This window comes from Schistosoma haematobium, chromosome 1 (assembly GCF_000699445.3).
Source record: "Schistosoma haematobium chromosome 1, whole genome shotgun sequence".
Lineage (NCBI taxonomy): Eukaryota > Metazoa > Platyhelminthes > Trematoda > Strigeidida > Schistosomatidae > Schistosoma > Schistosoma haematobium.
The window spans coordinates 3807793-3832831 of NC_067196.1; the positions used below are offsets into that span (position 1 = coordinate 3807793).

Below are 25039 nucleotides of genomic sequence, written 5' to 3' on the forward strand. Positions count from 1 at the left end.
CTGTTTTTCAATTTGCGGTGTTTCGTTTGCTTTATCATAGTTCGTTATAACTTATTAAGTCTATTGTTATTATCCTTATTACGTAATCCTCTCATTACATCATCATGGCTTAATATCATATGACTGTCTGCTAAAGTTGAGTATAAACAATAGTCCATATGTAAGGTGGTTGGATGTAGTTGGTAGGAGGGCCTGCTTCACCAAGTTGTCTACTACCTAGCATTTGTCAGCAAATCACAACTAAAACCACGAAGAAACTAATGATCTTTGTGGGATTTGAACCACCAACACAATCTGAGACATTTTCCACGAGCTGTCTGGGCCGTGACTGAACTATAGAACTGAGATGTTTATAACTGACCAATGACTAATGACATGTTTATCCAGACCTTATTACTGATCGAATTCTATCTGCTAAGCTGTGATGTGCGAACTAAATTTTCGATAGTGTGCACTACTTTTTGGTGCTGAATGTTGTTGACAGAAAATCTTAAATTTAGGCTTTTCGCTGGTTGATATTCGTCAACAAAGTGTATCTACAATCTTGACTTTCAACAACTAATATCGAAAATGCTCCATTTACTTTTATTTAGGTAGTTCCGTGTTATAATTAGGCAAATAAATGAAAATGTGAAACTTTGCATGCTATTCTCCGTTAAATCAGCGTAGGCATTGTCAATGCATATTTAGTAAAATGTTAACCTATATTATTCTAATGTCCTAATCGTATGTTTCCTTTATTCCTCAATCAGAAATTATTGTTTACTAATCGTAAAAGATCTTAATTATGTACATGCTACGACTGGCTGAGCTAGTGTTGAATGTATATATGAATGTCTTCCCTTAAACTATGAGATTCTTTCTACGAACTAATTCTTTCCCCCTGTACTATATCCTTATATACAATGTTTCTTTTATATATTACCACTATTGAATTAAGTACTTCTATGAATTCGGTGTTCATCTTATTATGCTAATGAGGTATGGCAACTTGGATCGATGCATATATATTCCTGGTCTCACGTTGTAGCTGACTAGATTGACTAATATATATCTGAAGTGTGATAATAACAACAGAAATAGTTCAATGCACTGATCTATCTGATCTTCATGATTTGGAGTTATCGATCGTTTTAGCATATAAATGAACTACAATAAGAAGGTTAATAGTTAGTAGGATATACAAACAGATTAAATTATAACATTATGCATGTACCGTTAGTCTATACGCTTCAGGGTCAAAAATAAAGCAATTCCATTAATTCTTTTAATTTTCAATGTACAAAGAGATTAAACAAAGATTTGTACAATGGTGAATTGAATTACAATTTGTTAATAATTAAGCTGAATGTATTATAAGGGATAAGTGTAAAGAAGTTATCTGTTACTTTTTTTAAGAAGCAAGAACACAAAAATGATGTAGATAAATGTTGAACAAATAAGTGTCTGATTGGGAAAACGATCCTGGATCCTGGAATAGTAGATCCTATAGGATACGTGAAAATCTTGGATATATCTACATATGATAAAAAGATTGAAAAAAAACAACAACATCTGGTAATGTGGTTTATGAATTTCAATTATGTTGTAAGGAATTTAATAAAAACTTGGATTCAACATTCCATTCCATGGATTAGAACTTTAAATAGTGCTTCAAGTGATCTGTGGTCTATACACTAGTGACAACCTAGTTAAAAACATTCTGTGCTTTTATTTATTTGATTTAAACACATAAACATGGGTACAAGAAGGTATCAAATAGATATACGCCACATAAATCATTCGATTTATGGGAGGGCTGGGATACTGCGCGGGTGCCCAGACCGAAGTAGGTGGTTTCCTTAGGGGGTCACAGCCGGAGCCTTTGACCTAAAGGTCTGATCCACAACGTAGTGGAGCAACGTTAGGAGATGCAAGTCAAAATGGATTCCACTGCTAACCACTATCCATCATAGCATACATTAAATACTTCATTTGCAAATGTTCCATCAATTGCCATTCATATTCTGTATGATTCTTCCGATTCTCAATTCCTTTCTATTTTCCTCAATTACATCTTCTTAGTCTTCTGTTACCAGGTATCCCAATTATGATCGGTGCTACATACTGCTTATGTCCAAACACACAAATAGCATACATCACACTATCTGAATTAATAGGTATTCAGTGGTTGTTGCTTTGTTATATCTTACAACTCCTGACTGATATCATGTGACAAAAGCACTAATCAGAATGTAGTTTTCTATAACTTTCTCCATTACTCAACCAACCACACACTAACCAGCACTATTAACCTTGATTCACTTCCGAATCCTCATTGATCTTCGATTCAGTAACTTTTCTCCTTACCTTGACTGTTGAGTCCAGAACACAGTAAACACCCTCCATTATGCAAATATTATATTTCAAACATACGTAGTTTATACACAGACACACGTGACCACATTACATCATAAAACGATAAGTGACAATTATGATATGATCAAGCCAAACAGTGGTTGTGAGTAGGGAGACTCTAAAATGATATGAAATTTAATTGGTTGTCTATAAGTATTACCGACCGAATACAACTCTGGATGTATCCGGAGATATATTAAAGCTTGTTAGAAAAACAAAATGTTCTGTTGAATTCCGAAATAACTACTTCACAGGAAATTATTTAATGAACATACACGATTTGGACCTTATTGGTATAGATTGTATAGACAAACTAATTCTATGAGGTGTACTATTGAGCGAAATATGCACGATGAAAAGTTCAAATAGTCAAAGAGGTCTGCCCATCGTTCGTGTAATTAAGAAAGCCATGACGATAGAAGACCTTTTGTGGAAACATACAGACTTGTTCCAGAATAAGTTGGGATGCTGCAAAATTATACTTACGACAAGATGAGAAGTCCATCTTTCGTCTAAAACGTCAAGTACCATATGCGCCCATTGATAGAGTTGACAATGAATTAAACTGACTAGAGTCCCGTTGTCATACAACTCAGCCCAAATTGTAGTAATTCAGGACGCAAACGGAAGTATTTGTCTCTGTACAGGCTTTTCAACTGAATTAAATGGTGTTTTACCAAATCATTCATATCCACTACCCTTACCAGATGACTTATTTGTTAAACCAAATGGTGGACGTTATTTTTCCGAATTAGTTCATTTAAAACTTACGAGCGAGAGTTGACAAAGTTTCAAAGGACTTCCTAACCATTAATAATTACCACGGTCTCAATTTGTCCGATTACCGTTCAGTGTAAAGCCAGCACCAACAATATTCCAGTAAATAATGAAGCCTTACATGTGCAATATATATGGATACTTATATTTCTTTTATCATAAGCTCTCAGTTGACCTATTAACTATTGTTATATGATCTACTATTCTTAATCTCTTGACAGTTTGTTATTTACAGTCTACCCTACTCACAGCCACTGTTTGGCTTGATCATATCATAATTGTCACTTATCGTTTTATGATGTAATGTGGTCACGTGTCTGTGTATAAACTACGTATGTTTGAAATATAATATTTGCATAATGGAGGGTGTTTACTGTGTTCTGGACTCAACAGTCAAGGTAAGGAGAAAAGTTACTGAATCGAAGACCAATAAGGATTTAGAAGGTGAATCAATGCTAATAGTGCTAGTTGGTATGTCGTTGGTTGAGTAATGGAGAAAGTTATAGAAATCGATATTCTGATTGGTGGTTTTGTCACGTTAGTTAGCGGCCTGAAGTCATAGCAAAATGTGTAACCTGAATCAATTGGACTGAAGATTATAGTCTATTTCTTAAAACTACAATTCAAAATACGAACAGTTATATCAACTTAAACTTAAGGAGATTAAAGAATGAAAAGAGCCAAGAATTTAATTTTACCTTTTTATTAAATTAATATAGATGGATCAATTTCAGTGATAGTAGTACTAGTAGTGATTGGTTCTGTCTTAACTGTATTCGAGTCGGTACTACTAGTTAATTGTTTAATATTGGAAGTACTGTGCATACTTGGCACATGAAATCCATTTTTAGGGAATGAAGAAGCGAATGTGTTGAGAACAGCTAAAGCATTTGTCAATGTAGTATGATTCATTGCAGATGTCTGGTCGGCAGTGCTAACAATAACATTAGGAGTAGAGGAAGAGTCTAAAGATGTCGCCGTTGTGATTGCAGGACTTTTAAAGAAAAAGTTGGGAAGTGATTGTGCCAACTCAAGTAAAGGAGTAGGAAGTGTGGAAGATTGTTCAGTAGACACTGAAAACAATAAAAAATAAAAACGAAAATACAAGGTTATCAGCAAGAAAATCAACTTTATTTGCTAACTTATTTATGGATACTCGGGAAATATTTCAGTCATAAGTCGCAAACATTCTATGTTGAGTGTGACTGATTTTACTGAAATCATCCTGCTGTTTATATTAAAGTGGATGATATTAAAAATGGATAATACAGTAGGTAAACCAGAGAAACCATTTCGCATGGATACCAAGTTAACAGTTATAACCCACTGAAACCACTACACATAAAAAGTCGAGGTTTACAGTCGGACACATTACTTTGAACTCTACCTGCAGCTCTTATAGGGTTACTGCCAGTTACCCAGATAGAGGAGGAGGGCCGGGTATGGGGTTAGCAAACTTAACCCCTAGAAACGACCTTGCTAAAAAACGCTGAACAGAATAAATGATTTAAACCATTTAACCTCTGACCTCCGAGTTGAACGATCTTCATTCAGAAGAATTATAACGCCTCGTGGTGAAAGTCGAGATACTTCCTAATTCACGAGACTGATGCCGCGGAAATGGTGAGATACAACTTGGCAGCGCTCAAAATCAGTGAAACATCGGATACAAGCTGGACAGAAGAATATAAATTCGGGAGATGCTGCTGTACTCCGATCATGAAGAGGAAAATGCTCAACACACTCAAGGAGTTGCTCTGATGATATTCAAAGAAGCACGAAATGCATTTGTTGGGTGGGAATCTTATGGACCCAGGATCATAAAAGCATCCTTCAAAACAAAGAAGGGAATCGCAATCAATGTTATCCAATATTATGCACCCACCAATGGTAGTAGTGAAGACGATAAAGATCAGTTCTACTCGAGGCCGCAATCAATCATAGCAAAGTGCATAGGAAAATTACCTGACCATACTGATGGGAGACTTAAAGGCCAAAGTCGGAATGGACAATACCGGATATGACGACATGGAGTTGGAGATAACAACGGAAATGGGAAGAGATTTGCAAATATATGTGCATTCAACAAATTGGTTATCAGCGGCAAAATATTCCCACACAAACACATACACAAAGCTACATGGGTCTCACCGGATTAAATCACGGAGAACCAGATAGATCATATTTGTATCGCTGAAAAATTCAGGTCAGTGGAAGACCACCTAGTGGTTTCTAAGATGAAACTGAAGCTAAAGAAGTTTTGGAAAACTGGACAAACAGCACTACAAAAGTTTAATACAGCCTCCCTTCGAAATACACACAAACTCAACAAGTTCAAAATACCTCTCAACAACAGGTTACAAGCTTTACAAGATCTACTTAAAGAAGAAACTACCATGAAAACAACTGGAAACGGATCAAAGAAACACTAACTTCAATGTGTCAGGGGGTTCTGGGCTTCGAGAAGCACATCATAAGGTATGGATCGCTATGGAAACCATAGACAATATTTAAAAAAGGAAGAACAAGAAGATAGCAATCAACAACAGCCGAACAAGAAGAGAGAAAGACAAGGCACAAACTGAATACATATAAGCGAACAAGCAGGTGAAAAGGAGCATTAGAGCCGACAAGCAGATATACATGGAAGACCTGGCAACGACAGCGTAAAAAGCTGCAAGAGAAGGAAATATAAAAACAAGTATGTGACACGACGAAGAAACTGACAGGGAAATATAGTAAACCAGAGAAACCAGTCAAAGACAAAGAAGGCAAACTAATTAATGAAATTCAAGAAAAGAAAAACAGATGGGTGGAACACTTTGAGGAACTCTTAAATAGACAAGCTCCACTGAACCCATCAGACATCGAAGCAACACACACAAACCTTCCTATAGGTGTCACTCCATCAACGACTGAAGAAATCAGCATCACCGTCAGACAAATCAACAGTAGAAAAGCAGAAGGACCAGACAACACACCACCTAAGGCACTGAAGTAGCTGCAAACATACTCCACGTTGTATTCAGGAAGATTTGGGATGAGGAACAAGTGTCGACAGATTGAAAAGAAGGACACCTCATCAAGATACCAAAGAAAGGAGATATCAACAAATGTGAGAACTACAGAGGAAACACACTGCTATTGGTACCAGGAAAGGTTTTCAAGTGTTGCTGAACCGGATGGAAGGTTCAGTAGACGTACAGCTTCGAGATCAATAGTCTAGGTTCCGTAAGGGTCGGTTGTGCACAGACCAAATCGCGACACTACGGATCATTGTTGAGCAATCAACTGAATTGAACTCGTCAATATACATCAACTTCATTGACTATGAGAAGGCACTTGACAGTGAGGATAGGAGAACCTTATGCTACCTTCCTCGACACTATCATGAGCCTGAGAAGATTGCCAACATCATACGAAATTTATACGACGGACTACAATGCAAAGTTGTGTATGGAAGACAGCTCACAGATGCATTCCAAGTGAATACCGATGTCAGACAAGGATGCTAACTCTCCCCCCTTTCTTTTTTTCTGATCGTTGACTGGATTATGAAGACCTCGATATTTGAGGGAAAGCATGCAATAAAGTGGACAGATTGGATGGAAATCTACGATTTGGACTTCGCAGAAGACATAGCTATCCTATCTCATACACACGAACAAATGAAGGTCACGACAGTGTAGAAGCAGCATCTGCATCAGTGGGCCCCAACATACACAAGGAAAAAGCAAGATCCTCAAATACAACACCAAGAACACCAAGCAAATCGCATTTGATGGAGAAGCTCTGGAAAAGGTGGAGACGTTCACGTATCTCAGAAGTATCATCGATGAACAAGAAGGATCTGATGCTGACGAAAAGGCCAGAATCGGCAAAGAAAGGACAGCATTTACACAGTTGGAGAACATATGGAACTCAAAACAACTTTCAACAAATATCAAGGTCAGAATCTTCAATGTGAACATTAAGACGGTTCTATTGTATGGAGCTGAAACTTGGAGAGCTATCACAACCATCAACAAAGAAGTATAAGTATATATAAACAATTGTCTATGTGAGATATTGAATGTTCGTTGGTCGGATATCATCAGCAACAACCTACTATGGGAGAGAAATCAGATTCCAGATGAAGAGGAAATTAGGAAAAGACATTGGAGGTGGACGGGACACACACTGAGGAAATCATTAAACTGTATGACGAGACAAGCGCTAACTTGGAACCCTAAAGGGAAACGGAAAAGAGGAATGCTGAAGAATACAGTGAGTCGGGAATCGGAAACAGACATCAAAAGGATGAATAGCAAATGGTAGGGATTTCCCAGGACAGAATTTGATGTCGAATGCTGGTGGGCGGCCTATGCTCCACGAGAGGTAACAGGCGTAAGTAAGTAACACTATACACTGTTGTGATATTGTGAGTGGAGGTAATCACTCTATTATTCCACCCACGTATATAATTTGTAAGATGGCTATAGTTACTGGCGCGAGACCGACTAATGTAAGGAAGTTACTTGAAAGAATACTTTTTGGTGCTTATTCACAAAATCAGAGAAATAACGTTGTTACTTTCCAAGCTTCCGATTGAAAAGTACATCCATCACCATGACAACTAATATTTGTTCCCGTTTTCTTCGATTCGATCTTCTTAACATTCTGTTGCCGGACATTCCATTTCTAATTGGTGTTATGTACTACTTATGTCGACATAATTAGCATACACCACAATATTACTCAGCTATCTAATTCGAAATAGTTTATGCAGGATTTGAACCTACGAGGCACTAGTTAAAAATAGAACGTTATAATCATTAACATTCACTATTTAATTGTTAATTTGATGCTATTATGTTGTGAAAATTCATGCAATATGAGTGAATCGGGTGAGAATATAATTTATGGACGACCTCTGAGCGACGCTAAAGTGACCATGAGTGTCCACTTAATATCTAGAACCGAATGGGGGTTATAAACCAGTGTGAGGAATTAGAATTACGATTTACAGTTGATGGTTAAGGTTAGGAATTAGATTTAGGGTTTTCATCACGAATTGACATCAGCTATAATGTCAAAACTCAATTTATCCAGATGGATGAGTGAATTTCGCGCCAAAATCCGTGACATATTATCTTATCCCTGATTGGTTTGTCCATAAATTATAGTCTCACCGTGAAGAGTCGTTCAGAAAGTTGGAGTAAAATCTTTTCAAATAACTGTTTAGAATTGGTGTTAAAAGTGAAATTAAAACAGTAAATTATGCAATATACACACTAGTTTATTTGATTAGATTAAAAAAAGACAATAACTACTAATAAATACTTAAATTCGTTTGAAATAATCCAATCTTACCACAATTAGGATCTGTATTGTTTGTATTATCGGTAGACTTGTGTGAATTAGGCGTAAATTCAGAAGTTGAAGACAATGCTGATAGACCAAAACTTGAGACTACAGCTGATAGAACTGCAATAGCTGTAAGATTTGGATTATTTGATGACCCTGGTGGCACAATACCTAATAAAGGTGTAGGCAAATCCGATGATGTTGTTGATTTTTGAGTAGTGACGGGTGATTGAAGTGTAGATAGTTGATTTGAGGTTGATAATAATGATGATGATGATACGGAGTTATCATCGGTTTTCACACTGGTCGATTTATCTGAGAAAACAAAACATAATCATAAATTCTAGTCTTAGGGAACAAATAAACATCCTAACAACATCAAAAATCAAATTAAATTATAAGAGAATAGTTTAATATTTAGTTCTGTAAGAAGGATCTAAAATTTTCAGATCTTTCATAGACTCATAATAAACAGAAATTCTAATGTATAAAGAAGACTGTGGTAACTTTGTTTAGACTCATATTTCTAACCTGATATTTGTTGCCATAGTAGTGAACGAGAACTCAAATGGGGATGACCAATTTATTATTCAATAGAAAATTACAGAATATCTTCGTAAAATATCAAAACCATACATTAAATAAATTCACTTGGTGTTGTTTACTTGTATCTTCCAATTGTGACTTAAGGTTATATCGAGGCAATCTGCACAGGGTACATGTATGCCAATAAGAGACTGTTCATTTGCAGTGCTAAATAAAAATGGGAAGATACAAGTAAATAATACAAAGTGAATTTAAACTTCATCCCACTGAACAAACCAGCGGCTATCAGGACTCAGTAGCAATCGTCCGTCTGGAATATCTAGTTTGTGTAGGTCCTTTTTCTATTAGAAGAACCTCCTAATGGTTCGTAAATAGGAAAACCAGAACAAGTTCACAATATGGTTTGCAATTAGTTAAATATTTACTAAAAACAAGAAAGCATAGAACAAATATCTAGCTAAATTTCATTTCTGATGTAAAAACTATGAATAGATAAATCTTCACAAACAGTTACTACAATTAATAATAGTGATCACGCAGCCTGATTAGTGATTAACTTCAAGAAGTATCACAGGAATCCCAGCGAGAATCAGTTACTGACAAAGTTCAGTAGTGTAGAGGGTATATACGATGAGTGCATCAGAAAATGTTTAAGAGCGATAGACTCAATGCTTAGCTACTGAGTTATGGGTTGTAAGTCTATTATATCAGCTACATTTTAGAAAGCTAGAGGTGGACATTATTAGGCATCACACAGTGAAAATATGCCTCAAAACCGTAATTACTTATTTATCTGAACACATAAATATTGTTACAAAGGGGCACCAAAGAAATATGCGCCACACAAGTCACTTGATTTGTGTGTGGACTGTGATACTGCATGGGTGCCCAGACCGAAGTAGGTGGTTTTCTGAGGGGGCCACACCCGGAGCCTTCGACCTAAAGGTCTAATCAACAAGGCAGTGGAGCAACGTCAGGAGATGCAGTCTCATGGTAGCAGGTGACCAACGATTGGTTCATACGCCATTTGTTTCCTTGGGATCATGGAGCTCGTGTACACCGTTGGTTTAGAATTAGGGTTTTCTAACTCACCTAGGTGGGTCCTACTTATCCACCAACCTGGTTTATGAACCGAACATTCGCTTTTCATCCTCTCAATTTCGCAAACAACAAACGCACTACGAGAAGGCAGTGAGTAGGATTTCCCTGACAGTGACTGTATACGCGTGGCGATGTGAGAGCGTTTCGAAAGGCAAAGCTAACTTTCATCACTCTCGGCCGTACCAGAGCATTTGCGGGCCTCAAAACCGAGTTACACTGAATATTACTGTGAATTTGTTTCCTCAAAAGTTAATTATCATTACAGAAAAAAGAATAATTTCAACCTCTTTTATTTTAATACTCTTACTTTCTATACAACAATGATATTTGAAACTGTTGAGACGAAGAAAACTTTGTCCACATTGTGTACAGTCATATGTTCGAGTCTCTGCAAAAAGTAAAATATTGAGGACAACATATAAATGGAACACAAATTACAAGTGAAAAGACACCAGAACAAAATGATTTAATTCTTGTGAAATAACTAAGAAGCTTAGTTGTTTACAAAGTAAACTATAATAATGTTGCCTAGAAAAGTAATAAAAGTATCAGAATCAAACAGTCTAGTTCACAGTATTCAAAAACACAAAAACCAATTAATTTAGTTGCAAAGCTTTTTCATAAATTTAGAATCACTAATATACAAACATTAAGCGTCATAAAGTTGAATTGAGGTGTAGTTTTAAAAAAGCAAATAAGGGATAGTGGTTTTGTAGAGATTTTGTGTAACTCAAATATTATGTTAATATCTATCAGTTAGTCAATCATCAACAACGTAGAAGTTCGTACGTACGTACATCAGTTCGAGTTGCTATACCATATTAGCACAAATATACAATTGTCAATTCAAATCTCATAGGGGTAGAGGTGGTAAAAGTATAAGCAGTGATCGGAAACATTAAGGTTTGAAGATGTTATTCAAAGAGTATAATCCAGTGAAATAAATTTGGAAAGAGAGAAAAAAGGACATGAAGAATACAAAAGATCAGAATTTTTAAGAACACAAAGAATGGATGCACCTGAACCTTTGCAAAAGATTTTGAATCATGTCATTTAAAGTCTTTAACCATCGGTTGTTATCGTCTGGCGGATCCCAACCAGGTAGTCCACACCTACCAACATGGCTCAGTCCACTTGTTAGTGACTTCATGAATTTGCGCCATGTTTTGGTCTGGGCGCCCCTAGTTTTCTTCCAATCTACTCCTACAACATGAAACATCGCACGTCGAGGCAGTCGGTGGTTGGGCAAACGTAACACATGTCCCAGTCATCTCAACTGATCAAGTTTCACTACCTCATCAATTGATTTGCCATCCTTACCTAGTACCCGTTTCCTAACAACTACATTACTTACTCGGTGGTCCCAGGATATAAGAGCTTCGAAGACACCTATGAATTATGTTAATGAAAAATCAAAGTCAATAAAAAACAAACAAGAAACAATTAGCAAAAACGTGACAGTTCACCACGAAATCTAAAAGTTTTGAAGCTTGACTTTATCTAAGGTTTTGAGTGCGCAATGTCTCAAGAAGTCTAAAATTAGGATGAAATAAGAGGTTAGTAACTCATGACTTCCAACAGTCCTTCAAGCTCATATGATCGACTAATGCCAATCATTTCGATCCAAAACATAATTGATAGTAAACAAAAGATCGATTAAAACAATTACTTCTTCATTCTTTTCGTCTTTCTTTATATATCCAAATAAAAAGTTTCACTTTACTAAGAACAACTTACTCTGATGTACAGTTCGTTTGTGATAACGTAAATGAATGACAGTGGTAAAACGATCGCCACACAATTGACATACGTGTTTAAATGCATCTAAAATCAAATGTAAATTATTATTTTAAAGAAATGCTGAATGGATAGTATAACTAACCCCTGGATATAAAAGGGAAGAGTGAGTGACCTACGGAATCAGTTTACTTATCCAACTATTATATTTTATTAGGTTCTTGTTTATGGTAATATTTGTAGTACATAAAAAATGATTCTTCGGATTAGTGATTTTATGGTTGATCATAAACTATTTGGAGACTGATGCCAAGAATTTGGTCTTCTGAACAGTCATCACTTGGCTACATCATTGCTTATTATTATCCGATCAGTATTCTTTTCTTTCATTCTGACATTAGGAACTTCTCTCATAAAATCCTTCTTCATAACAACCCTACTCCTTGCTGCTAAAGGTACACAAAGAGGGATCGTGGGTGCGCACTGCTGAGGAGTCCCAGAGTACGACGGTCTAGCTTCAATTAACTCATGAACTCAACTATTAAATTACTTTAATATCCACAAAAACCCCTTCTGATAATAATTAATTATTCTCGACATGCTTCAGATTCTTAACAGGACGTTTTTACTTTCAACCTCTTCTTTTCTCTTTAAATGGTTATATGAAACGTGACAACTTGACTTAATACACATTTCCGCGCTAGAACCTGGATTATTTACAACTAACCGAAATAATGAACATGGATAAAAATTAATAAATATAAATAAATACTAATGTCAATCAAAACTAAAAAAAATTGAAACGAATTCTTACCATTACTACACAATGTTGAATGAGATTTCCATTCCGCCAGCGATGAGAATGAAACACCACATATACCACATTGTCTGGGTTTCTCATCTAAAATGATAAAATATGTGTATAATGAAGTCATTGAGGAAAGCACCCAACTGCATCACAAGGTAGGCCCTCACATGGGATCCTTAAGGCCAAAGAACATATTACGCCAAGAAATGGAGACAGAACTAGAAAAGAAGGCCCAGGACAGAGTGTGTTGGAGAATGCTGGTTGGTGGCCTATGCTCCATTGGGGGTAACAGGCGTAAGTAAGTAATAATGAAGTCATTTGGACGGGTGATTCACACCGTATTGTAAAGCAAGTGTATAAACGTTTGGTATCTTAAGACTGATGTAAAAGATTTGTAGGCTTTCAAAGCATTTTTCTAAATTTACGGAACGAGTGAATGACCAATGCTGATTTTAGATGCAGATACTATGTAGGGATCGAAAATTTGCTGATGAGATTGTGAATTTTCATCGACGGACCTGATTGGGGTATGTTACGTATGCTTAACCACTGAGTGCTTTCATCTGCTATATTGGTTGGTGTAGGAATAGGTTGGAAGAAGAGATAAAACAAGACATATCAGTCAGTGAAGTCATTGATTTTTTGATTGAGATCATAAATCAAATGACGTTAGATAACAATTGAGAGCCTGGAAAATAGACCTTAACACCGTTGGATGCTGGCCAGCTCAGTGGTCTAGAGGTTAGGCGTTTACGCGCGAGACCGAGAGTCCTGGGTTCGGAACTCACGTGTGGGATCGTGGATGCGCACTGCTGAGGAGTCCAATACTAGGTCGAAACGGTAGTACAATGCTTTCAGGTTCTAAATGGTGATCTAGCATCGATTGATTCATGATCTCAATAAAAACCTTAACAAACTACCTAACTCCATACTGATGAGTCACTGACTGTTCAACTAAGCCTTGTTGGTAAGTGCGTACCAACTGGTTGTGGTCCACGTAATAATTCTCATCAGTGGTTGGAGACGTTTGATAATATAGTTAAGAATCCGTCACAATATCGTAGATTTATGTACCTTCTATCTCGTTATAGATCTTGAGTTCTTTCATTCCCACCGCATTCCATATTCTAGAATCACCACTCACATTAATTTGAAATATAATTATTACGGTTTGTTCGTTAATCACCTTATAAACTTCATCTCAACATAGAGTAGCGCATATTTGTATCAATCAAAATAGCGACTATGACTGATGATATATATTCATAGTGTTACAATTCACATACTCAGCTGCGTTACAGTTTTAGAGAACTATTTTAATGTGTCTTGACTTATCAGTAGTATGCATCTACAATGGTTAACGAAGTCGAACATAACACATCTAAATGTTGTAATAAACACAATACCTAAGTTTTATAAGGTGAAGAAGTAACAGTATAAATATCATTTTCAAGTCAAAATTATTCCCATATTTTAAAAATTGTATCATTTTAAATAAATAATATATTTGTAATAATTCTAATAGTTGAGATCACGAGTCAATTTAAGCTAGAACACCATTGAAAACCTGGAAGCACTGAACGACCGTCTCGTCCTACTGTGAGACTTCTCAGCAGTACCCATCCACGATCACACCTCGTGAGATTCCAACCCAGGACCTATCAGTCTCGCGCTTAACCTCTAGACCATTGAGCTGGCCAGCATCCAACGGTGTTAATGTCTAACTTCAACTAATCCACCGAATTGAGCGACACACTCATCATTGTCTTCAGTGAGTTACTATCTCACAACGGACCCAGTTGAACTCCACTGGTCACTGCTTCTCACTAGAACTCTAGGACATACCTCTTGAAGCCAATCACTAACGAGCATATGTTGATTAATATCAGAAAGGGTTTTGTGGATATTATATATTTGCCCTGGTACGGCCGATAGTGGGGAGAGCCCGCTCTCCCTCTCGAAATGCCCTCACATGGCCACGCGTATATAGCCTCTACCAGGGAAGTCCTACTCACTGCCTTCTCGTGGCATTACTGTTGTTTACGAAAATGAAAGGACGAAAAGCGAATGTCCAGCGCTTTAATCGAGTCGGTCGACATGGAGGGTCCACCTAGGGGAGTTGAAAAACCCTGATTCCAAACCAATGGTGCACATGGGCTCCAGTATCCTAAAGGAACAAACGGCGTATGAACCAATCGTTGGTCACCGGCTACCATGGGACCGCATCTCCTTACGTTGCTCCACTGCCTTATGGATCAGACCTTCAGGTCGAAGGCTCGGGGAGTGGCCCCCTGAGAAAGCCATCTGCTTCGGTCTGGGCACCCGGGCAGTATCACAGGCCTCACACAAACCGAATGATTTATGTGGCGCATATATATTTGGTGCCTCATTGTACCAATATGTGTTAAAATAAATAAATATTTGTAATATCCCAATGAGTAGAAAAATTAGATTTTCTGACGTTTCGTAACTCAGTGTTAACCACTTCTTCAGAGAATAAATAACCGAATTAAAATTAATTCAAGTTTAAATAGTACAACGGAACAACAAGGATAGTATTTCATTATATCATTTAGTTAAACTCCATACTTATTTCTCTGTCAATAATTATAAGTATACAATGATTGGATTAAATAAAGCTTTGCTAGAAATTAATCTGTAAGGATACAAAACGTTGGTCCATAATATTACTGAAACCAATAACAGTTAGACTTTAGGCATAAAAAACAAGGATCATGTCAGTATAACTAAAGTACAAACCCATAAATCTCTATTAATCAGTTGGAATAAACAATACTGTATGCATAATATGTAAAAAAAAATTCAAAGAAAGTTTCATTACCGGCATGTGTAGTGATCATATGACGAGTCATAGCAACTTGTCGACTGAAACGATCACCACATAATTCACAAGTGAATTCTTTTCTCTCTACGTAAAAAAAGTGAATAAACATGATAGGACACATAACTTATTACTTGAATGATAGCTTAGAACTTGACTGAAGTGATCAATCTGTGAAGAAACTAGATGATATGGATAAGAATTGGTTACAATAATGTAAACGTAATCATTATTTGTTTTTGTCCTGAGAGTTAAGTAAGAAAAACACAACATAGGAATAATTTACACAATTTTTGACTTCTGAGGAAGGTTAAAGGGTGAGAAGTTTGGGTTCCGAAGAAGTATCGTTAGTGAATTCTATGACTCATTAGTGTGTATTCCTTTAGCAGTAAATCAAATTAAAATGAAACGATAACACTAACTTACATCTCTCTCATCAGTAGTTTAGTTGGTCTATTTATAATACAACGAAGATAAATTTGTAATAAGTACGAGTGCATTCACAGACGCAATTTGAAAATGAAGCTTCTTACCACTTTTAATCTTTTTATTCTGCATAGCTGGTTAGGTTTATGCATGTATTTCAACTCAATCGGATCAGAGCACACAACAAAACTCATATGGTAGATCGCAATATTTTACGATACCACTAAATGACATGAGTGTTTTCAAAGAACTGGCATTTAGAAAAATATACATAAAGTAACTGCATATTCAGTATATTACTAATAGCGGAATCTGGACAGGATTGTTGTTCCATTTGACACTCGTGAGTTGCATCCTAGTGTTAATTTTTAAACTGAGACTAAGACCTAATACCTTTCGCTCTAAATGCCAACGCATTATCCACTGAACTACTGAGTCAAGATAGACGTTAAATTACTCAACGAATACGATGTGAACATCAACACTAGGATGCAGGTACATTCAAATGACGAGTCCCATAAAGGAGGAAACCCGTGTTTTGGATTATACCACTAGTTAAGCGCAAAATATATTAAAAAGGCGTACGGACGTTATGTCGAAGCGATCTGTTCAGGATACACAGAAACTGATCGATGGCAGTTCTAAATATTGACAACTAAATATTACAATCTTTTATCAACAGTATAATTAAATGAATCTGTTAGTAATATCTTAAAAATATATCGCTAAACAAACGAGGATAAAAATAAACAAATACATACAAACACATTATCAGAATGGGGGTTTGTGGAGATTGTAGTAATTCAACGGTTAAATTCATGAGTTGATTCAAGTTAGAACACACCACGAAAAAACTGGAAGCACTGGGCGGCCGTTTCGTTTTAGTATGGGACTCTTCAGCAGTGAATAGCCACGATCCCACACGCAGGACTCGGACGGTCGTCCAGTGCTTCCAAGTTTATCATGGTAATCTAGCTTAAATTAACTCATGAATTCAACTATTAAATAGATACATATATTTGTAAGTGAAATAACTACCGGAATGTTTCAAAGTTATGTGTTGTTTCAAATTATCAACTGTATTGAATAGTTCATTGCAATAACGACACTTTCGAGCATTTCTACCTAGAAATAAATATATATGTAGGAAAAATCTTAAAATTAACAGAATCAAATGGATAACAATACAATTTATGGAAGCTAGAAGAGAATACCAAACATTTTGTAAGCAATGATGGATAGTGGCTAGCAGTGGAATGCAGGACGCAGGTTTCGTCCCATTTGGGACTCGTCAGCTGGACATACTTGCATCTCAGAGTTGATGTTCACTCTGGGACTCGAACCCAGTACCATTCGCTTCAAACGCCATCGCGTTATCCACTTAGCTACTGAGTATGCACATATGCCGAAAACAGACTGATCAATTGCAGTCTTAAACCTCAATGGGAAGATACAAGCCAACTAATACTAAGTGAAGAGAATATCAAAGTTGAAAATATAAAATTTAACCCAATATTCATTAATTTAGTTGACTATAACTTACTAGTTAATTCATTATTGTTTCCTGTAAAAATTGGTCTATTTATAGAAAAAAAAGTACTCAAATAAGACTAAAGTAATGGGAAGAGAGAATCAAGGGTCTAAAAGTAGTTCAAATAAGTATGTAGGATTATCAATAGTAAACCTGGCAATTTCAATGAAAATGTAATCATCATAATGAATTGAAAAAATAATGAGATGCTTTGTAAGACCATTTATAATGAGGTTGTATTGAGAAAATCTAACTAGTTAAAGTTAGTTTATCATATTAATTACTCTCTGATTCTTATTCATTCGTTTCCATAAAAAACTAAATACTTTCGTAATCTGTTTTCGACCAAATAAAAATGTCACTACTTTCTCATAATCATTTAAAGGTTAAGTCATACTTATATACAAACATCAAGAAATGAGATATCCAACACGATAACATATACATACATTGAAGGGATTTGATGGTTGACTAAAAGTCAGTCAGTTAATCATACGCAACGTGAAACGTAAAACATATGAGGATCGGTTCAAGTTGACACATCAACCATATTAATGAAAGAACAAATACAGAGCTTAAACAGTAATCGACAGCGTACCACAACATAAACTCACCCTCATGAACATTTTCTTTGTGTCGACGTAATTCACTAGTTGTACCAAATGCACTAGGACAAGATTCACATTGATAAGGACGTAACTCTGTAGAGAAGTGTAATACAAAAAAAACAGTGAAAAATATTGAGAAAATAATTGGTTGAATTAATGACACCAAAATAAATAGTGATAGTAAGTTAAATAAAAGTAAAACAGTAGGACAATATCACCCAAGTATTTCGCCAATAGTTGGTTAACTCCTTCAATGACAAACATTAAATGATAAATGTAGGGACGACCCAAAGTGAACTCAAGGAAACTCTGAAAGAGCCGAAGACACTCCATCTAATCATCTTTTGGAAGAACATTCCGGAATCTCGATGTGTAGCTATCCGATTGGACAAATGCTAAAAACCACTGCATACGGATTGGATGACCGAAATGATGATTTCGCTTTTACTGAAAACTAGAAATACCTGAGTGTTTTGTACCATATTTCACACTGTTTGGAATAAGATTTTTCCTTACTTGCTTTCTTTCTTCTAACTTGAGACTTGAATGGTTTTAACATTCGTGTGCTCACGTTGTACGCGCTATAGCAAGAACACAAGTTCTAGATATAACAATAAGCTTAATGATATTATACATTAAGGAGTGAATCTTATCAAAACCAGATTTGTGCACTGAATTTTGCGAACCATAAATTCGATATGATGGCTAGCAATGTTATCTCTTAACTGACACATTGGGTGAAGTTTTATAGTTCAAGGATTGAAATTCGAGTACATTAACAGTCAAAATCATCAGTCTTCACTGATCAATAACATAAATTTCGTGGTTAGATGTATACACAAGAATAAAATACATGAAGCATGAGCTCTATTTACTATAACCGCCCCAAAATTTCCCTGGGACGATCGATGCTGGGGAGAGTTAGCTCTCCCTCTCCTAATGATCTCAAGTGGCTACGCGCATACAACTACTGCCAGGGAAATCCTACTCATTACGTTCTCGTGGAATAACTGTTGTTTATGAAATTGAGAGGACGAAAAGCGAATGTTCGGTTCATAAACCAGGTTGGTGGATAAGTAGGACCCACCTAGGTGAGTTAGAAAACCCTAATTCTAAACCAACGGTGTACACGAGCTCCATGATCCCAAGGAAACAAATGGCGTATGAACCAATCGTTGGTCACCTGCTACCATGAGACTGCATCTCCTGACGTTGCTCCACTGCCTTGTTGATTAGACCTTTAGGTCGAAGGCTCCGGGTGTGGCCCCCTCAGAAAACCACCTACTTCGGTCTGGGCACCCGTGCAGTATCACAGTCCACACACAAATCAAGTGACTTGTGTGGCGCATATTTCTTTGGTGCCCCTTTGTACCAATATTTATGTGCTCAAACAAATAAATATTGAAACATGACAGAATATAGTATAAATCGAGTAGTGACTTTGACGCTAGGCTTTAGGAAATAGATAAGAATTGAGCGACTAACCAAAAGTAAATGTTTATTGTTCAATAGCCGAAGAACTTGTATGAAATTATTTAGCAATATAATTAACGCTGATAAAATACATCCGAAACATTGATGAATTATATACAAATATAATTAGTAAGAATGGAATTTCAACATGCTTTAAAACATTAGATGCAGTTTAATACATAGAAATCTGTTAGCTATCGATGTATAATACATTTTGAAAGTTAATTACAGTTAGTTATACTGTGATCTGTGAGAGACAACTGTTGGATAAAAGTATAGGTACCGAAGACCAAAGAACACATTACGCCGAGAAATGGAAATAGACATGAGAAAAATGAACAAGAATTGGATGGAACTAGAAAAGAAGGCCCAGGACAGAGTGGGTTGGAGAATGCTGGTCGGCGGCCTATGCTCCATTGGGAGTAACAGGCGTAAGTAAGTAAGTACCGTATATTCGACTGAATTGAGTTTTTCGAGAATATATTAAACTGAAGTGTTTGAATTCTCTGGCTTATCAGGACATTTAGCCACTGAACTTCAATAGATTTGTTTTTCGCTCCATAATCCTTTTAGCTGTTGGAAGGTGAAACCAATCGAATCTTATAAAAACTATTTCACTGATACAACGAACAATAAAGTAGAATTTAAGGTAACGAGAAATAAGAATGACTGAGTCTTCCAATGAAATACTTTTAAATAAATTTCAGTTTGTCAACGGAAACATGGTTTTTACATTTTGGGTGCTTTCCTCTGAATAATTTCTAAAGTTATCTCTCCACATCTAGTAAGAATATGTATTCTTTCCAAGCTTTCCATATAATTTGGGCAAAACTCGAATTATGTAATGATCAGAACTAAGAAGAGGATATAGTTTGTGAGTCGAATATAAAAATAAATCATTAATAAAATCCAAGTCTACGAGAGCATGAGAACCGGTAGGGAAATCGTCTACAATTACACGAATCGAAATTACTGCATACGATTGAAAGAGAACAAAGACAGTAGAAGAAAATTGCAAACTTTAAATACACGTATCTAGATTGACACAATTTCACACTTATAAATGTGATTGCATCATCAGCACACCTTTTCCTATTGTTTGAACTTTCCTGATGACCAGTCTTGAAACTATGTAGCGAAATTATATTATCATCATGTAAATCTGTTAACCAGGATTCTTGAATTTAGATCACACAACAATTATATACATGTGTAGGTTTAGTAACAATTAAAGATAATTTACCTTTCCTGTGGTGTGTGCCACTGATGTCGACAGATATAAGTAGTATGTATCATCAATAGAAATGCCTGGCGACAGACGGTTAAGAAGCTCAAAGAGAAGAGAACGAGAACAGAAAGTGATTGGTGTGGAAACGAAGGTGCAATCAACTCTGAGACAATTGATTGACATTTTGCGAATGAAGTATGGTTCATAGATTTTACTAAGATATTCTGTCATCTTGTATTCAAATACGTTTGGTTGTTCCCAATTGTGTTCTAGTTCGCGACATTCTTATTAGTGATATAGAGTTAGAACTAGATAATCCACGAAAAAGGAATTGATTTAATTTTTATTCTTTTTAATGAGTTTTATTAACCGTTGAAATGTCACAGAGTAAATGTTACTGTACTTTGAAAGGTGATGGGCTTCGTATATCAATGGATATAAGCGTATGAAAAAGTTAAATGTTTAACTGACATGAATGACACATAAAAACAACAAAAATTGGTAATTTGTAGAGATGTAATGATGGTTGAAAAAATAGGTGGCTTAAATATTGAAACAAGTCATCAATGTCAAATTCAGAGAGTTCAAATATAACAGATCTCCTATGCAAACTGTTATATTAAATTCAAAACCGCGAGGATAATAACATTAGAAGTATTATTAATCAACTTACTTTCATGTACACCAGCAATATGTTTCTTCAAAGTACCTAACTGTGTAAACTGTTTACCGCATACATCACAGGTGTGACGTTTGAAACCTTTGAAGGGAAAGAATTACAAGAAAAGATAACTAAAGAACTTATAGAAAATTGATTTGATCTCCGAGATCTCACAGTTTTTTTAGTCAAACAAAAAGAAACTTCCATGAACAAACATTGACAAAAATCTCAAAGAAAAACAAGATAAAACATCATTTTAAGTTCAAACTGTGAGGACGGCCCATAGGTGAATTCGAGGAAGCTTAGAAAGAAACGAAGACATTCCACTCAATCATCTTTCGGGAGAATATCCCAGAATCCCTACCAGTCTCTCGTAATTTTCGTTACTTTCTTCTAGTTCATGTCACTAAATGATGAATTCACATCTAGCACTGTCTATCCTTATTTTAGTGTTTAGATCTCCCATAAAGATGGTAAGTTTTCTTCCTTGGGATTTCTATACGGTGGACTGCAGCCTTACATAAAACTGGTCTATCAACGTTGATATCATCGGTGAGTTCGTAGCACTTTGACATTTACCGCAATAACTCCCATTTTTCGTTTGAAGGATAGTTTGACTATATTGAAGCCATGAGTTTCCCACTTTATGAGGGTTTTTTGTATTTCTTTGGACAATATCAGTGCAATTCTGTGTCGTTCGCCAAAACTGTAAACATGATTTAACAAAACTGAAACTACTACGTATTATTAAGTAGTGTAATGTTAAACATGAAAACATTAGGAAGGAAGGAGATAAACAATGGACAGACAACAGATTCATTATAAAGAATCTTTACGCTGATTTTTGTTGATTGATTAACAATCGACAAATAAAAACATACCAATGAGGTTGATATATAAAACACTTCTACTTTACCTTGATCTACAACACACTTATGAACACGGACATGTCCAAGTTGAGTGAATCTTCGCTGGCAAAAATTGCATTGATAAGGTTTTTTACCTGAATTAACCACAACAATAAATAAATGAAAAAAAAAACGGAAATATTAACAATTATCAAACTGATAGTTGGTTGTTATTATAAAGAGAAAAGAATGGGTAATAACAGTTCAGAACGTAGGTGAAAATAGAGTAGTAAGTTTAAGTTACACATTTAATGGTACTTGTCGGTAAATGTAATGTAATAATTGAAAGAAAGAATTGAACTAGATAATAAACCACTAGACTATTAAATGATGATGTCGAAAATTGTTCACTTCAGATTTTAATTCATAATACTTAATGATATGAAAAATCCAGTTACTTAGGTGATTTCATTGTTGGATCAATGACCGTAAAACTTTTCAATTAACTTTCTATTGTACTTTTAAATTGACCCAGAAATGACTACAGAGAGTTGTATCTTTAATAAATTTCAATTTGTATCAATTATAAGTAGTGTTGTCTTCTGATATTGTCATGAAATAGTTGGTCAAGCTGAAAAAATGTATCCGCTAGATATATGCATTGTTCAATGCATTATCCATTGATTTTTATCATAGAAATTCACTTGGATTGGTGAACTATGAGAGGGAATAATAAATGGTATGAATTGAACAACCATACGTTATCATCTAAGCCATGTACACAAATACTTGTTAATACTGTGTCGCAGCTACCAATTCGCAGCATACCAACCTTTTTCTGGATTACTGTTGTGACGTGCGCTTTCCGAAATCTGATATTGATATACGGTATGCTATGCGCTAACCTCACAAACTGACTACTTGAGCGAGAAAGTGTATTGAACTACCGAATAAAATATATATATACCAGTCCATCCTTAGGAGATTGACCCATTTTGACACTTTCATTAATCTACTTCTGATTGGGACTTCATATCAACTAACATCATATATATATATATATATATATATATATATATATATATATATATATATATATACTGCCATAATAATTCATGATACAATCAACAACACTAAAGGGTGCATTTACCTTCGTGAACTGATGCTTTATGCTGTTTCAGATGAACACTTTGTGTGAAACGAGCACCACAGATATCGCATAAATGTGGACGTTTCCCTAAAAGATGATAATTTATTTTATAATTTCGTAGAGTGGAAGAAACAAAAAAAACACAGAAATAAACCAATGAATGTTAAATGAATGACAAGTAGTAGTAGACATGTGATAGTGATTAGGAATGTAGATTAAAACACCCAAAATTAACTTATACTTCTTCAGAGTAAATAAGTAAAATTATGTTAATTTAATGCTGGTTATCTACTTACTTTGAAGAAGTGGAGTATATTAAGTCACGAAACATCGTCAGAAATACAAGCATTCTACTCATAAGGATACAACAAATAATATATTTATTATTAACTCTTTACCCAATGCTCAATTTATTCAAAACTATCAAGTCCAACATTGGTATGGATACCCATATTTATCTATATGGTTATAACAGCATTCTACCATTCTATTCTTGACTATTACTGTTACATTCTAGCCTTAAACTGAGATACTAATCTAAACTCCTAATCCTAACCCCAATGTAATCTATTTTTCAAGTTCCGTTGTAAAAAAACCCATCATTTCAATCAACAACATTCTGATTATCAAAAAAGTAATGCATTAGTTTCTCAAAGTCATTTTAAGTTTTACTGAAGGTCATCCCGATCGTTGTTGCTACCTTGACGTGGTGGTCAGGCTTGTCTATCGTGATGAGTCAATCGAGCTACACCGGCTGGAACAATCGTTCCTCAAGGTTTTACCATGCCAAACAGGTCGGTAAGACTAAATGCAGCAAATCCAACGTCTGAGGGAGAAGTCGTACTGATGACTGTGTAGAGGTGTGACGACAGTAAGGTGTTTCCTTCAGACAACCAGAATAACAGCGGTGCTGCCTTCCCACAAGGAGAGGTGGAGTTGGAAAAGGTTGACCCTAAAAATACACACCTCACCTTATCCCACGAATATCCCTCTTTAGTGGTGAGGTCTCAACAATTACGGAGCTAACACGATTATTACTCACAAAAAGGTCGTGTGTGACCGACCTTTGGCAGTTTTCCCTTGGGTACTGCGGTCACACTCTCAGGCCACTAAGACATTTTTAATCCAATTTCCTTTTCAGGTACCTCCAAAAGAACGCTTCCACGGTGTGGGCGACCGGGAAGTGATAACCGCCCTCATACTTCTAACAGCACTCAAGATCACTGACTGAAGGTCATCAACAAGGTAATTTTTAATCCGACTTCCATTCAAAAAAAAATTATAAGAAAAATAAATCATAACGGACAGTAATTTAATAAACCAAGAAATTTAAAACAAACGCCTAAAACGCCAGTGAATAAAAATTAAATGTTTAAGCTATTAGATTAATAATCAATCAGTGATTGATTATTAATAAGTTCTTGGTACCTGTGTCATTGAGCCACAGGGCATAGTTGTGCTATTTAGGTCTTAATGTAAAAGCCTGAATTATGTCTATCTTAAAAACTAATGTAAAACTAGGCTCATGCAGGGTATATTTATAATTATGTCAGTTGAATT

General features: G+C 35.7%; 1 protein-coding gene across 1 annotated transcript in view; it reads right to left on the minus strand.

The window, feature by feature from the left end:
- Positions 1–1253: 1253 nt before the first annotated feature.
- Positions 1254–25039, minus strand: part of MS3_00005319 (uncharacterized protein) — a 40721-nt gene continuing 16935 nt past the window's right edge. Inside the window, exons 11-22 of the mRNA XM_051213372.1 lie at positions 23480–23566; positions 22398–22484; positions 21494–21580; positions 18126–18212; positions 17019–17105; positions 15555–15641; positions 12719–12805; positions 11905–11991; positions 10475–10555; positions 8527–8835; positions 3873–4247; positions 1254–1516 (exon numbers count right to left, since the gene is read on the minus strand). Of these exons, the coding sequence (XP_051072945.1) occupies positions 3880–4247; positions 8527–8835; positions 10475–10555; positions 11905–11991; positions 12719–12805; positions 15555–15641; positions 17019–17105; positions 18126–18212; positions 21494–21580; positions 22398–22484; positions 23480–23566 (1454 nt within the window). The 3' untranslated portion in view covers positions 1254–1516; positions 3873–3879. The remainder of the gene's footprint in view (positions 1517–3872; positions 4248–8526; positions 8836–10474; positions 10556–11904; positions 11992–12718; positions 12806–15554; positions 15642–17018; positions 17106–18125; positions 18213–21493; positions 21581–22397; positions 22485–23479; positions 23567–25039) is intronic.